This window comes from Hippocampus zosterae, chromosome 14, assembly GCF_025434085.1.
Source record: "Hippocampus zosterae strain Florida chromosome 14, ASM2543408v3, whole genome shotgun sequence".
Classification (NCBI taxonomy): Eukaryota; Metazoa; Chordata; class Actinopteri; order Syngnathiformes; family Syngnathidae; genus Hippocampus; species Hippocampus zosterae.
The window spans coordinates 2,543,481-2,558,699 of record NC_067464.1 but is presented as its reverse complement, the minus strand read 5'-3'; the positions used below and the strand labels follow the sequence as shown (position 1 = coordinate 2,558,699).

The 15,219-nt window shown below is 45.8% G+C and overlaps 2 protein-coding genes and 1 long non-coding RNA gene across 2 annotated transcripts in view; 2 read left to right on the top strand and 1 right to left on the bottom strand.

Moving 5' to 3' along the window:
• The window catches only part of tnika (TRAF2 and NCK interacting kinase a), a 284,569-nt gene that overhangs the window by 149,661 nt on the left and 119,689 nt on the right, over window positions 1–15,219 (top strand).
• LOC127614344 (uncharacterized) overlaps window positions 1–15,219 on the bottom strand; it is a 232,305-nt gene that overhangs the window by 151,543 nt on the left and 65,543 nt on the right. The window lies entirely within an intron of this gene.
• LOC127614337 (fibronectin type III domain-containing protein 3B-like) overlaps window positions 1–15,219 on the top strand; it is an 81,242-nt gene that overhangs the window by 32,238 nt on the left and 33,785 nt on the right. The window contains exons 4-7 of the mRNA XM_052085612.1: window positions 12,051–12,127; window positions 14,194–14,425; window positions 14,513–14,681; window positions 14,772–14,893. Coding sequence (XP_051941572.1) covers window positions 12,051–12,127; window positions 14,194–14,425; window positions 14,513–14,681; window positions 14,772–14,893 — 600 coding nt within the window. The remainder of the gene's footprint in view (window positions 1–12,050; window positions 12,128–14,193; window positions 14,426–14,512; window positions 14,682–14,771; window positions 14,894–15,219) is intronic.

Below are 15,219 nucleotides of genomic sequence, written 5' to 3'. Positions count from 1 at the left end.
CTCCCTTCTGGTTTGCAGAGGCCTCCTCACTTTTTCATATATTTAGTCGCCGTCTATTTTTGTCTCAGTGGGCTGGATGATGCTTGCTTTTGCTTCACTCCCCCCCCCCCTTTTTTTTTTTTCTTTTTGTCCGAGTCTGCACTTCTACCCCCTCGGTGGATTTGGATAGTTCGTGTGTAAATCGCTGCGTGAAAGCGACATATTATCCGCGTTTAGATGTGTGCTAAACACACATACGCGCGGCGCTCGCGCACCTCGTACGGCCCTCCGGATTCCTTTCGCCGTCCGGCAGCGTTGAGGAAATCCGCAGGGCATGTCCGTCATGGCGGGATGCACAAAAAAAATTTTGCTTTTTTTTTTTTTGGTTGAATGTGCAGTTTTTCAGGGATTTGACCCATTACCAGGGGTCAAAGGAAATTTCCCCCAAGTGGCAGAAGTGAGTAAAACGGGCAGAGCGAGAGAAAGAGAGATGGATTTTTTAAAATTTATTTGATTTTATTTTTGGGGGTGCCAATTCAGATTTTTTGTAGAAAAAAAAATCCTGATAACCGGTTAATCCACTTAATATATATATATAAAAAAAAGAAATAACTTATTTTGGTCCGTTCACGTATTTCGTCCAAAAGCACTGCTGGAAAAATTGTGCCCCCCCCCCCCCCCAAGCACTGTAGTTGCCCATCGCTGCTGTAAATACTCGATGGGCCGGATGTCAAAATTTTACCTCGCCCCCGATTGTTAAAAAAAAACGGCAAGTCGATTGTTGTTGCTTGCCCCCCCCCCCCCGCTCTCCCTTTTGAACCCGATGCCCTCGTCGGCCGCGCGGGGCATGAAGAGGCAACGTTGAGCCAGGCGGGTGGAGTGGAAAAAAAAATAAAAAAATCCCAATGACAGAAGGAGGAAAGGTAAATAGGCCGGGGAGGGGTGGGGGGGGGGAAGGAGCGAATCACACCACGCGTGTCTGGTCGTGTCTGCCGCGTTGTGGGTGAGGCCGCTTCCTCTTCTAACGCCGCTGACCCCGAGCAACCACCCCCGAACCCGACCCCCCCACCCCACCCCACCCCCGCCACCGCTACCACCGCTGCCGCCGACTCACTTCGGACCGAGTCTCTCGCGCATTCGGGAAGTTTCCTGGCCCGCTTTCTGGGCGAGCGGGGCGGATGTTGGTTGGGGGGGCGGGGTTGGGGGGGGGGGTATTATGCCGAGGAAGAGGAGAATGCTGCCTCTGTCTTCATGTGTGAGAAGAAAAAAAAAAGGGCTTGCATTTTTCCAGAAGACGAGAGAGAGAAGAAGAAGAAGAAGGGGGGAATCTTTTCCAGGGATGAAATTCCTGGCTCGCTTGACGTTCAGGGTACAGCTGGGGATGTTTGCCCCCCCCCCCCCCCCTTCTTGCTTCTTTTTCTCTTCTTGCTCATCTTGTTTTCATTGCGCCTCAACAACACTTCAATAAATGTCCACATGCCCGCATTCTTTTCGCAGGGCCTCAAATTCCACGGGAATCTCGCCGCTTCCTTCCTCAATTGATCCGAGGACCAAAAAATGATCAGAAAAGCCAGAACTTATTGATCAGGATGTTCTTTTTTTTTTTTTTTTCAAATGTCGTTTTTAAAAGAGGCGTTTGTTTTGTAAATATGCTTTCACGACTCCTGAGGTGCCCCCCCCCCCCCACCACAAAAAAAAAAAAGTTTGGGAGGCTTTACAGTTCCCACATGCAATTGTTTACATCATGTGAGCTTTCACTTTGCCTGATTGGACCGACAGAAATATGTTTGTGGGGGCAGCGGGCGGGGGGGGGGGGGGCGTATGGAATGAAATTTTTGTTGCTCCCTAGTCGCCCTAACAAATATCATCGAACACATCATCCATGCCGTCCGTGTATGCTGAATGGTAGATGACAGGCTGTTAGTGTGTTTGTGGAGGGTGTGGGGTGCTGGGGGCGGCGGTGGGGGGGGGGGGTATTCTGGGAAAGTCCCTGCTCGAGTTGGACTTGGATCCACTCCATCGCGCAGAGGCTTTGGGACCTTCTCGGACAAAAAGACAAGGGGGGACAAATTGGCGCGGCGAGAGCGGAGAGCGGGCTCTCGCCTTTGATCAAACTGGGAAAACCGGAGCCGTAAAGCGCCTGTCAAAAGGCCGTGACTCATCCTGAAGGAATGGAGGGAGGGGGGTTGGTGGTGGTGGTGGGGGTTCCAAAAGCTGCTCTTTTTACTGGGTCAAGGTTTGAGGAGGAGGAGAAGAAGCAGGAAACGATTATTGGACTCCGCCGAGTGTGTTTACTCGCCGACAGCTGTTGCGCCTCCTCGCGAGACGCGCCCAACTGATTAGCGAATGGATATAATGAGTCATAGAGCGTCTGGATCGTGTATGTTTTGAGGGGAAAAAAAACGCGGGCGACGGGCAAAGTGTCCCCCCCCCCACCCCATTGCCCTTTAAGTTTACCGTTGAACAAAACGCACGACAAAAGGAGCGACTTGTGTCGTCAACATAACCTTGTTTTGAGAAAGGCTATTAGCTTCAGGCTAACCTACAATGCACAATGTCATAGACGGGCTAATGAAACTAATGAAGCATTTATGTTGCCATATTACAATCGGTGCAGTAGCTAACATAGACAAAATATAATAGTGCTCAAACATGTCATGAATTATTTATCCCCTGCACAGAGCAACCCGCCACTCATGCTCTCATTCGGGAGCGTTCTCCGGGTTAGCTTGCGAAAATCAAAGTTGTTGTTGAACAAAGTTATTTTTTAGCATTCTAGCAATGCAAAAAATTTTTTTTCGTCATTTTACACTAAAAATGTTCGATGAAAAGAATGTTCAAGAATAATTTGAAAAACTTGTGAATAATCAGGGCAAATCCTCATTGTGTGTGTGTGTGTGTGTGTGTGTGTGTGTGTGTGTTGTTCCAGGTGTGTCGAGTGTGATTTGTGTAGACTACGCAAATGTCAGCGTCTCCCAGAATTCCAGCGTTTGCTTGTGTTTGTGTGTGTCAGCGTGACTCCTTAAAGAGTTTATACTCAAGTGTCCAGGTGTTGCGCCACTTTTGTCTGCATTCTTCCTTTTTTTTTCTTTGCAGACATGTTTGTCTTAGTGTATGAGCGCCTTCATGTGTAATTGTGTACACATCTGTGTGTGCGCAGCTGGGCTGCCGTGTGTGTATACGTGCGCGTTTTCTGAAAGAACAAAGCAGATCGGCCGAGTCCCTCCAGACATGACGTTGCTCTGCTCTGGAGCAGAAGCAGCAGCAAAGTAGGTCGGTCTGCAGAATTTTTTTTTTTCCATCCCCGGGGGGGGGTCAGCGAGTTGTCTCCTGTGGGTGGGGGAACGTGCTGGCATTTTTTAAAAAATGCGTCAACACAAATATCTTGACATGCTCATGAATTAGCCTCATGCTAATTCATGAGCTAATTCATAATTCAATTAGCCTCATGCTAATTCATGAGCTAATTGGATCACGTGATCGGAATTTGGCTTGCGTGGCAAATTTTCAGCTGATGGAGCGTTCGTCGTCATTGTCGGTTTCGGGAAATGTGTCCGTCTTTAGTGTTGCGCAAGAGTCGGTCTAGCGGTGTGCGTTCGGGTTAGTGTAGCGTTCCAAATATAGAAGAGGGGGGTGGGGGTGGGGGGGGGGGACTGGAGGAAAAGCCGCACATTTGTCCAAGTTCTTCTCTTTTTACCAAATGTGGAAACGGGTTGCGCATCACCCGCATTATCCAAGAAGAAAATTGCGGCTCGGGGGGGAAAATGCTGAGTTGCCTGTGCGACATGAAAACATCTTCTCCGTGATGAAACCCTCTGTTGTTCCTTTTTATGCGCCGGGGGCATCGGGTTCGCGCTGTTGCGACGGCAATGGAGTATCTGAGACGCTAACACCACAACGGTCGCTACGTCAGTCTTGTGCCACACACCCCCAGGCAGGTTTAATTCATGTTTACATGAGATGTGAGGGGTTTTGTTTTTGGTTTTTCTTTCTTAAAGGGCAACTCAAGGCCAAGAAAATAATAATACTCGTCTGAACTAGGGTTATAAGAGTTTTTGGATTCTCAAACAACCGTTAAGGGTCCTTCTTCTGTACGGTACAGCAATACGGAAATGTACATTCTGATGAATGTGTCGTATGCAGAATTTGAATTCTGCATCATCTCGGGGCGCTGCAATTTTGGTCTTATAACGCATAACATTGGGAGCATCTAACGCACAATTTATTACTTTATTTATTTATTTTCTGCGGTTTCTGGCGATATGAGTATGCATTAGATTTTTTTTTTGTTTTTTAATTTCAGATTCTGTTTTTCCTTCCATTGTAATTAATTTTCCTGTTTTTTTATAAATGTGGTAATTTAAAACGATTTTATTTTAATTTTTTTAATTTCAGATTCTGTTTTTCCTTCCATTGTAATTAATTTTCTAGTTTTTTAAAATAAATGTGCTAATTTAAAACGATTTTATTTTAATTTTTTAAATTTCAGATTCTGTTTTTCCTTCCAATGTAATTTTCTTTTTTTTAAATAAATGTGCTAATTTAAAACGATTTTATTTTAATTTTTTAAATTTCAGATTCTGTTTTCTCTTTCCATTGTAATTAATTTTCTTGTTTTTTTTATAAATGTGCTAATTTAAAACGATTTTATTTTAATTTTTTTAATTTCAGATTCTGTTTTTCCTTCCAATGTAATTTTCTTTTTTTAAATAAATGTGCTAATTTAAAACGATTTTATTTTAATTACAATTTTCATTTTCTTACATTTGTTTTTTAATTATTTTTTTTAAACACAATTTTTCATTTCTACTTTTATTTTTTGAAATAGATATGCTTGAGTATTGAATAAGCAACAACAGGAGATTGTGTACGTCTCCGTAATTCTGCAATTTCCTCACCTCACAAAAAATCGGATTCATCGACAAAATAACAGATTCACCGATGATTAAAAATCAATCTGCTTTTAGACCATATAAATCTGAGAATAATTACTGTTGAGCAGCTGAAATAAGTCGAAACGATGACTCAATCATGAATATAGTAATTTGGTCATCCAGTAGCCGTCAATGGATGAATTTTAACATCTCTACCCTGAAGGCTTTGAGGATGCTCCCTTCCTGTTGTCTGCTACGACGATAAGTGATGAAAGCGCCTCGGGCGCAGGAATGTGCTTGCGCATACCTCCCGCGCGCACAAAATCCACAGGTTATGATTGACATTCCCAAGCAAATCAGCGATTCGCTGAGATTCTATGCCGACTGCCAACTTGTCTTAATTAAAAAAAATAAAATAAATGTTCGTGCTTCTGTTGGCAGTTTGACACACACTCTTTTGCATTGTTGCCCGGGGCAGTGGCCCGCACAGGAAGTCTCCCGCTTCCTCCTGGGCTGCCCCCCCTCCCCTTCCCTGCCCCTCCCAAGCTCACCGGATTCAATCTAAAAAAAAAAAAGAAAAAAAAAGAAAAAGAAATACAATAGGTAAATATGGGCTCAGAAACACGAGTATGGTCCACTGTAGCAGTGTGTGTTCTTGTTTTTCCCCTTAAGTGTGACCCTTGACAAGGAAAGTGTGTGTGTCTGTGTGTGGACTTGTCTGAACATTTTCATGTGGCATCACACTTGACCCTTGAAGAAAAATACTACGACGTGTGTGTATTTGCAAGTGAGTGTGTGTGTGTGTGTGTTCATGTATATATGCTTTAGGTGGCACCTTCTTTGACATTTCCCCTTTTGTCATGTGGACCATTGTCTTGTCTCCTGACGTTTTGGCTTCTCCACACAAGACAATTGCTGGTGTGTTTCTGTGCCTGCTTGTACTCTTGTTTTTCTGCTTTAGTGTGTCACCAATCTTGTCATAAAAAAAAATGTCCAGCTTTCATTTGTTAAACGTTTTAGCTGGTTCCCACATGAAAAATAATCAGAATAATCTTGATGTAGAACGCACAAGGAACTTGTCTCCGGTAGTACAGGCTACACAGGTATTGCAATAACAAGCAACTACGATCAACAAAGACATGACATCGAAGTATCGTAATCTAAGGGGTACCATTGAGCAGTAGTAGGGCCCAACGACAGCTGCGCGACAATGTGCGGAGTCGTCGAGCAGAGATAAAATGATCAGTGGTGCAATCCAATACTATGACGGTCAATGCAAATAATCGTTACGCCATTTTTTAAAATGACCAGTAGCGGGTACTTGAAGTACAACTTCTGTTGTGCAATTATACAGTCATTTGAGTGCTTTAAAGTGTCTGGCGCTGTGGAATGTTGATCAACGACAATTTTTTTAAGTATGTCGAGAGCTGGAGCAACACTGACCAGTGCGGTAACTGTTCTTGCCGTGTCACACTTGAGAGCCATTCTAGATTTGAGTGACTGTTTAGGGAGGTTATGGCGAGAGGGAAGAAGCTGCTTGGATGTCTGCTAGTTTTGGTGAACATGGTTCAGGAGCGCTTGCCTGAAGGGAGTAGCTGGAAGAGGTGGTGGGCAGGGTGTGAGGGGTCCTGTTGGATTTTCCATGCCCTTGTCTTGGTTCTCGTGGTGTGCAAGTCCTCAGCATCATTTTTTTTAATGTTATTTTTTGCTGAAGTCCTAACAGTCCGTTTCAGCCGGATTTTGTCCTTTACTGTGGTGGCCCCCCGAACCAAACTGTGATAGAGTAACACAGGATTGATTCGATGACTCCTGTGTAGATCTGTCTCGGCAGCTCCTGCGGCAAGCCATGCTCCCTCAGCAGCTTCAGGAAGTACATCCTCTGCTGGGTCTTTTTCAGGATGGAGTTCATATTGGCCTCCCACTCCACTTCATGTCCTGAGAGACCGCCGTTGCCAGGAACTTGTAGGTGTCGACGGTTGACACGGGGCAGCCGTGGCCAAAGATCTCTCCTGAAGATGTCCACGATCATCGCCGCCGTCTCGGGCGTGTTTAGCTCCTGGTTGTGTTGGGTGCACCAGGGCGCCGGATGCTCCACTTGATGTATACCTCGGCCTACGAGTTTGTTCTTGGATATTTATTGGAGTGTTGCGCCATACATGACACCCCACCTTTTACTGAGGGGATATTTCTCTTCGCGGAGAATCAGCCGTGTGTGTATGTGTGTGTGTGTGTGCGTGCGCAGAGGAAGCTATTGTGGGAGCGCCTTGGCTCTCGGGGCTCACAGGACAGATAACATTACCCCGCTGACGCTTACATAACTTCCAGGCACTGCCACGTCACAGCTGACACACACACACACACACAGACAAATGCGCACCTACACACACAAATACACACTCATAAATGCGCACGCACACACAGTTAATTGGACTCGTCGTAGCACTTTTCTTGGGTGCAACGGCAAAAATGTCCCCACAAAGACAAATATCTCTCAATTCAAGATGTGGTGTTGTTCCACCTACCAGAGAAAAACAAGAACACACACACACACACATATGTAGAGTTACGACCCCAGAGAAAAGGGTGATATATCAAGGGTGATGACACTTTAGCACAGAAAAGCAATAGCGCGCTCTCTCTTTCACACACACACAGGCACACACGTGCGCTTTCCCAGAAGGGTCTCCTCTACGCACCGTCTAGTCGCCAAATGGGAAGTGCAAGAAAAAGGTGCATTTCTCTCTTAATGTCAAATGAATAGATGTCAAGTTTTCTGAGCGAGTGTTAATACAGCGTTGCAGACCGTGTGAGGGTCCTTCTGAGCTGCTGTGTGTGTGTTGCTGCCTTGGGGCCAGCTCGCAGCTGGCTTTGACAGCTGCATCATGGGAAACATCTGATGAAATGTTACATCACTTCCCCTCTGTGTGTGTGTGTGTGCGTGAATGAGTGTGTGTGAGAGTGAATGTATGGAAGAAAGACAGTTGGATGAGATTACAAACTTGTTTATTGTGAGGCAGGAAAGTTGAATGTATGACATTGTGTGTGTATGCGTGTGCGAGAACAAGTATGAAGACACGAGAAAATGACACATTTTCCGACCAGTTGGTTTTCAGTTTTACATCATCAACTTGTTTTCTCTCTCTCCCTTAATTTGAACTGCAAAGCAGCAAACTGTATTTTCTTCTCTAGGATGATTAGTGAGATTTTGGGCTGTGATACAAGGTGACATCAAGTCGTATATTTTCCGGCTAAAATAGCACACTTAAGTGAGCCTAGTTTGTTCAAATTGATCAGTAGGATCTGCAACCGTGTCAGACTGTCGGCATCAAAGTGTGCAGAGCCATTTTCGCCGATTTAACCGCCTTTGAAAAGTCTTCGGGGGCTCTTGCCAGCCGACGATGGGCACTCGCTCAGCGGCTAGCTGCTAGCCACTTGCCGCTAATGCTGACAACACGCGCCGGGTTCCGCCATGTCAGAGTAATTTGTTTTAAATTGCTTTTGAAGATCCCATGTCCGCATATTGACGTTTTTTGGAAAGATTTTATTTTGAAGTCGGCCTTCTCACCGCGTCGGCGTCGTGTTAGCATGTGTAGCGTGAACAATTTGCTGGACATATTAGCGAGTGGATAGGTCCTATGATGGAAAGAAATCTGGTTGAATGGGCGGTTGAGGCACGTCTCACTGGTGGAAGGTTAGCTATTTGGATGTGTTGCTGCTGGAAATATGGCTAAATGGGAAGGGTGTTGGATGGGTCGCCGATTGACAAACGTGGACGGGTCGCGGATGGATCCTCTTAACGGGCCTTCCGACCGACATTCGAACTGCCGAACATTCGATACATTGCCTGTAGAATTGTGCGGAATTCCATTCCGATTAGGCACCGGAAGTTGTGACATCATGTTAGCATCGGTCACATCGCGCCAACCATTTGAATGTACACATGCACCCGTTCACTCAAACACACACACACACGCACAAATCCGTACAATCAGTTAATTATGCGCAGCTTTCCGAAATGGCAGGCATGTGGTTTACAGCTGTGTGTGTACGTGAAGGACAGCTCACAAAGAGCGTCTTGTATTTTTCGGGGGGGGGAGGGGGGGTTGTCGGGTCTGTTGGGTCCAGTCCAGGGGGCCATGGATGGGAATGCGTGTGTACGAGAACGTGTCAAGAAATGCTGCTGTGTGCCAACCAAAGAGAGCAAGGCTATCGTCGGGAGAGGGTTTTTTTGAAGGGGGGGGTAGAGGGGGGTTGGGGGTGGGCCACTGTATGCGAGCTTCTCCTGAATGTGGATTCTATCACACCCGTCGCGGCGGCTCGCAAGTAGACGGGACTGAAGGAGCTCTGTCTGCGGGCTACCTGTGACCTTCTCACCACACTGACACACTTATTACATACACTCTACCCCTGTGTGTGTGTGTGCGTGTACGTGTGTGTGTGTGTGTTCAACCTGACTGGAAGTGAGGCGAGGTGGGGAAGGAAAGGGGGAGAATCATTTGGGGATGAAAGAAATGAAGAAAGGGAGGATGAAGTGAGTAATTTTGGAAGGATGTGACTAATGGCTGGAAGGGCAGGCAGGTAATTTCTGACTGGAGGAACCGTGACAGACGTTGAAAGTGCGCCGTGCTGAGTTAGTCAGGCAAAATCTGACTAACTCTAAGGTAAAATTTCAAACATCGGTGCAGAATTGTGGTCAACCTGCGACTCACATGTCCTCTTTCCCCAGACCACTTTTATTTAAGAAAGCAATTAAGAAAATTTATATTGAGGCTGAACAATGAATCTAGGTCAAATCGGATTTTTTCACATCACAAAGGCTTTTGAGGGAAAAAACATTTTTTTCCTACATCTATGTTTATGTTGTTAATTTATATATACATTGCGCGTCGTCCCGCACGCGGTCTGTCCTTCCGTCTGTCCCTTTTCAAAACGTACCTACTTTTGCGCCGCTCAGGCAGTGGCTCACTACGATCGCGCGGGCATCTTAGCGAAAAAATGTTGTCTACCCACAAGCATTGCAATGAAATTGTTAGTTATTTAGTAGAGCTAAACATCTCTTTATTTTCGCGATAAGCAATGAAGATGAACAAAAAGTTGAACCAAGCAACAACACTTTTGTGGGCCAAAGGCCCACCTTACCAGCCTTCCGCAGGAACTAGCTGATGAGCCCGGAAGGCGGCGAACCACCTAGTTTATTATAAAGTGGCTAGAGAAGACATTTGTATCAAAATGTTGGGCCGTATCGTGTATTGATTATGGAAGTAGAGATTAATAGCGTGTGTAAATCAATAAACATGGGAAAAAAATGGCATATTATATCACAATCACAATATTGAGGGGGGGGGAACATGATTTCATGATTTTTTTTCCTAAATCATTCATTGATCAACCATATTTGAAACCTTAATGACTCTTACTGTCGATGTTCAAAGTGCATTTGACGACACCTTATTGATAAACTGTGGGCGAAAAAAAACCAACGACATGCACAAGATTTAATTGGAGTCAAATTAAATATCACCAGTGCGTAAAATATTACCACAAAATTGCACTTATCTTGTCTGTTATCCGCTATGTTCTATGTGTGAAACTGAACTTGCAACGTGGTGGAGAAACTTATGTCAATTTCTGGAATTTCTTTTTTGTAAATTCCTGAAAAAACATGTCGGTCAATTTCCTGAAAGTTTTTCTGGAAATTAGTTTTTGGTCAATTTGTGGAAAGTTTTTGGTAATTTTGCAGAAGGGTCGGGGGTAAATTTGCGGAAAGCTTTTGGCAAATTTGCAGAAATTTTCCATAAACTTGTGTCAAGGTTTTGCTGTATTCACATAAAGTTTTAGAGACATTTGCAGAATTTTTTCGATGGATTGGTAAATGTCGGGAAAGTATTTGGTACAAGTTCCAGCTGAATTTCCAGAAGGCTTCAGCAAAATTTTCTCGGAATTTTGGAAAGACTCCAAAAAAATACGGGATGGAATGGGAATCGTCCGTCTTTATAGGAAGTCGATTAGCAAGTAATGGTAATTTGACGAAAAGGAATCCTCTTCAAGCATACGGAAAGATTTTAGTCCTATCACAGGCAGACATTCCCGTAAGTAGGTGCCTCACTACCCTGAATCCGTTTTTTCTGATAAATTGGACTGTGCCGTTATCCGGCACTTGTGCAACATGGCCACATATTCTTTCCATAGTGTGCGTCGTACCATCGTAAACAGACGACTGCGTGTCATTTCTTGCCTACCTATCCAGGACCCTCCCACGTTCATTGCTTTAATAAAAATTACAAAAAAAACCCCACCAAATTTTTGGTGTTTTCGGTGTCTGCGTTCCCATTGTGATTTATTCCCTCCTGCGTTCCCGGCAGCTTCCTCAATGACTTTAGCAGCCCCGGACCCTCCATCTCGCAGAAGATGGAGGAGGAGATGGTCCGTGTATTCAGGCAAAGACGGAAAAGTCGACATAGTTTTAAATCTGTTCCTTCTATTAAATCCTTGCACTGTTTTTGTTGCTCACATGATTCTAAAACACAGGCAGCGCTTTAACTTTTTGGAGATTACAGACTCCACATGAATCTGTAAATCGACTTGGAAGTAATAAGGACATCATTGTGTGACATACAAATGGGCGATACAACAATACGATGAAAACTCTTTGTCGTGAAGTCATTTTTTTCTTTAGGTGTTTTTTTTTGTTTTTTGTTTTTGTTTTTACATTTGTCTACATGGTCCTGAAAAGATTCACTTTGGCTGGACATGCATTCGGTGACGCGCTTACGTCAGCTATGTGCAAGTCGTCGGCAAGTCGAGGCCAAATCGGTTCTACTTTAGCTAAAGCAGCTTGCTAGCAATGAGCGTCGGCTGGCTACTACGCCAGCAAAACGTGGCGGTTCCACGTCTAATTCAATAATCGTTAACGTATTGTTCTCATGAAGGGGCTGCAGGGAGTAATTAACGGAGGGAAAGAAGAAGCTAACTGGCTAATGTTATCCGCAAAAAGACCGGAATTAAGTGCTTGTGTGATCAAGTACACGTTTGGCTGGAACCGCGTTAAAGCGGATCGTCTCCAACTTTAAACCGCAAGGTAGCAGCCGATTCAACAAAGCAGAACGATTTCAGGGTTTCAGTAAAATAGAACATGTCAATAGTGACTAACGAGTGTCAATCTTTGCTCATTGAGTCAATGTTTGTCATCTTTTGCAGGTCCTGCCGAGGTCCCCATGATGTCCCCCAACGGTTCCATCCCGCCCATCCATGTGCCGCCAGGATATATCTCACAGGTTTGTTTGCAAGCGTTATACTCCAAAGTTTCCACTTGCCTCTTGTGGTCTCCTTTCATATATTGTCATGAATATATAGGGGGGTCTGTCTGGAGGAGGTGTGTGGGTGTGTGTGTGGGGGGGTTGTCACTGTCATCAATACGACTGCAGTTTGGTATCATCCGCAAAAAGCTCAACACTAAGAATTTGCAGTATCACTTCTCAATCACTGATGTCATTCAGAAAATGCTCAGGGCTAAACATGGACCCTTGAGGCACCCCATTCCAATGGCATGCTGGCTACGTTTCTGTGGCGATACTAGCGTCGCACAACATTTTCAGCACGTCCTTCAAAAACTATTTGATATGAAGGAGTCTTTGACTTAGCAAATGCCACCTCCAGGCAATGGCGAGCCACCTTCTAATATGATAATCCTCCGGCCGTTGTATAATAAACACAACGGAGGTTAGGTTAGCCCCCCGTTTGCTTAGCGACAAGGAATGTACAGGATGTCCGATTACCAACAAACAAAACGCCATTTACATAAGCATACTGTACCGGGGGGGTCAGTTAAGTACAGCGTGTGGTCTGCATTTCGGCCACTGATAGCCAGGTCATTGGCTTGGATTGTGTGGGTGTGTGTGGGTGGGCCAAGTGTGAGCGGGAAACACTGTCACTCTTATATAAACAGGCCTGATAGGACACACACACACACACACACACGCACACAGGGTGTTATTGACAGATGATTGTTTTTTTTTTCCATGGAAAAGGGTTGTCATGGTGTGTGTGTGAGTGTGTGTGTGTGTGTATACCTTTCAACTATTTGTGTGTGCGGATTAGCAGTAAATATTGCATCAGGTCCCCATGTAGTCATTTTGGGACTTTGACCTGTGTAAACACTCAGCCAGAGTAGGGGGTCGTGTGAGTGCGTTCGTGTGTGTGTGTGTGTGTGTGTGTGTGCTGGGGATGGGGTGGTTGCACAAAGAGGGGTTGGTCTTGTTGTTGTCGTTTGTTTTTTTCTCTCACCCATTTTACTAGGGCCCGACCGATTATTCATTCATTCATTCATCTTCCAAGCCGCTTGATCCTCACTAGGGTCGCGGGGGGTGCTGGAGCCTATCCCAGCCGTCTCCGGGCAGTAGACGGGGGACACCCTGAATCGGTTGCCAGCCAATCGCAGGGCACACAGAGACGAACAACCATTCGCACTCACACTCACAGCTAGGGACAATTTAGAGTGTTCAATCAGCCTGCCACGCATATTTTTGGAATGTGGGAGGAAACGGGAGCACCCGGAGAAAACCCACGCAGGCCCGGGGAGAACATGCAAACTCCACACAGGGAGGCCGGAGCTGGAATCGAACCCGGTACCTCTGCACTGTGAAGCCGACGTGCTAACGAATGAATGAATGAATAAAACGGTAAAACTACTTCCTGTAATTTGTACCTTTATTGTAGTAAGTGTTAACGGACAAAAAAGTTGTTTTGTTCATGATATATTTTTTTTTCAAATGAATGGCTGATTAATCGGTGATCACAATTTAATTCTGCCCAATTTTTGTCTCGGCATCGGCTTCAAAAAATCCATATTGGTCGGGCCCGACACACGCCGTCGTATTCCCGTTTCAATGTGTTTGTTTTGGGGGGGGGGGGTTCAGTGTGTGTATGCATGTGTGATGATATTGTTGTTGTGTTGTTGAGATGACTTGCAGGGGGTGTTTTGTTTTGCTCCGGGTCTGGAATGCAGGGTCTGTTGGAAGTGCCTCAATAGCTGCGATGTGTACGCATGAATGTGATTGTTCGGAACAATAACCATTCCAAAGTTTGCACACACGCAGCGGGGACTTGCACGGCAGGCGCGAGAAAACTCTATTTCAAAATCCATTCAAAACCAAACAACGCCTTCCGTTTTATTGCAGAGCGCAAACCGCGGCGATGATGCGGGACACCATTCCCGCGTCTTTACGACGTGACTTCATGTTCTGCCGATAGCCAGTTAGCTTAGCACAAATTCGGGAAAACTAACCAAACGTACCGTACAATGTTGTCGAAAAAGATTTGTTGTCTGATGTTTCAATGGCAGGTCCTGGAAGATACCACCGGGGTCCGCCGGGTGGTGGTGACCCCCCAGTCTCCAGAGTGCTATCCCCCATCGTACTCCCCCGCGTTGTCGCCCACGCACCACCTGCCCCCCTACCTGGCCCACCCCCACTTCATCCCCAACTCCCACTCGTTCTACCCGCCCGTCAGCCCCGGCGAGCTGACCCACCACCAGTACTACCAGCACCACCTCCCCCCCATGTACGGCGACCCAGGTACCCACGTCCCGAGCCAGCACGCCGTATAAGAAACGCGCCTTTGCTAGTTTGCCAGCGCCACTAACTCCCTCTTCCCGCCCCTAGAAATCATGCCGGTGTTCGGCATTTCCAACTTTATCCGAGAGGAGACGTACGGGAAGCCGCAGCCCAAGAAGATCAAGGAACAGAGGCAACTGGAGCGACAGAACCGGCTCAACTCGCCGCCCTCCAGCCTTTATAAAGGCAGCCTGGGGCCGGCCCACAACGGTTACAGGTGACCGTGCGGTATTGGCTTTGGCATCTTTCCTGAAAGTAGATTCTGATTGTTTATATACTATACTGTATATATGTTTTGAAATAGCAGCAAGTCCCACGCGCCATCACTCGGGTCAGTGGGGTCAGGCGGCGGCAGTCCAGGTAGCAAGAAACCGGAGAGGCGGCTTCGCAGCAGTCCACGCAATGGTGAACCGGAGGCACACCCGCAAGGTAGGACAAAATCATTTGTACACAACATTTAGGGTCTGAAAAAAAGTGACATGTTATCGGTTCGCGTGTTGTTTACAGACATTACAAATTAGCCTCTTTGCGAGGACACAAAATGTAATTCTCTTTGATTGATGTTTAATTTGTTGGTGACTTTAAGATTGGAGAGTCAAGAAACAGCTTGAAACCTCTTTTTCGGGGAATTGTTTTGAATTTACTGTTGTAAGCGGCTTTTTGTGATGCGGGTTTGGAGTCCCCTGCCGCCATCCGACTCTCATTTGTGTGTGACCGACTTGTAACGTGACGCAGAAATAGCCCGAGTGACTCAA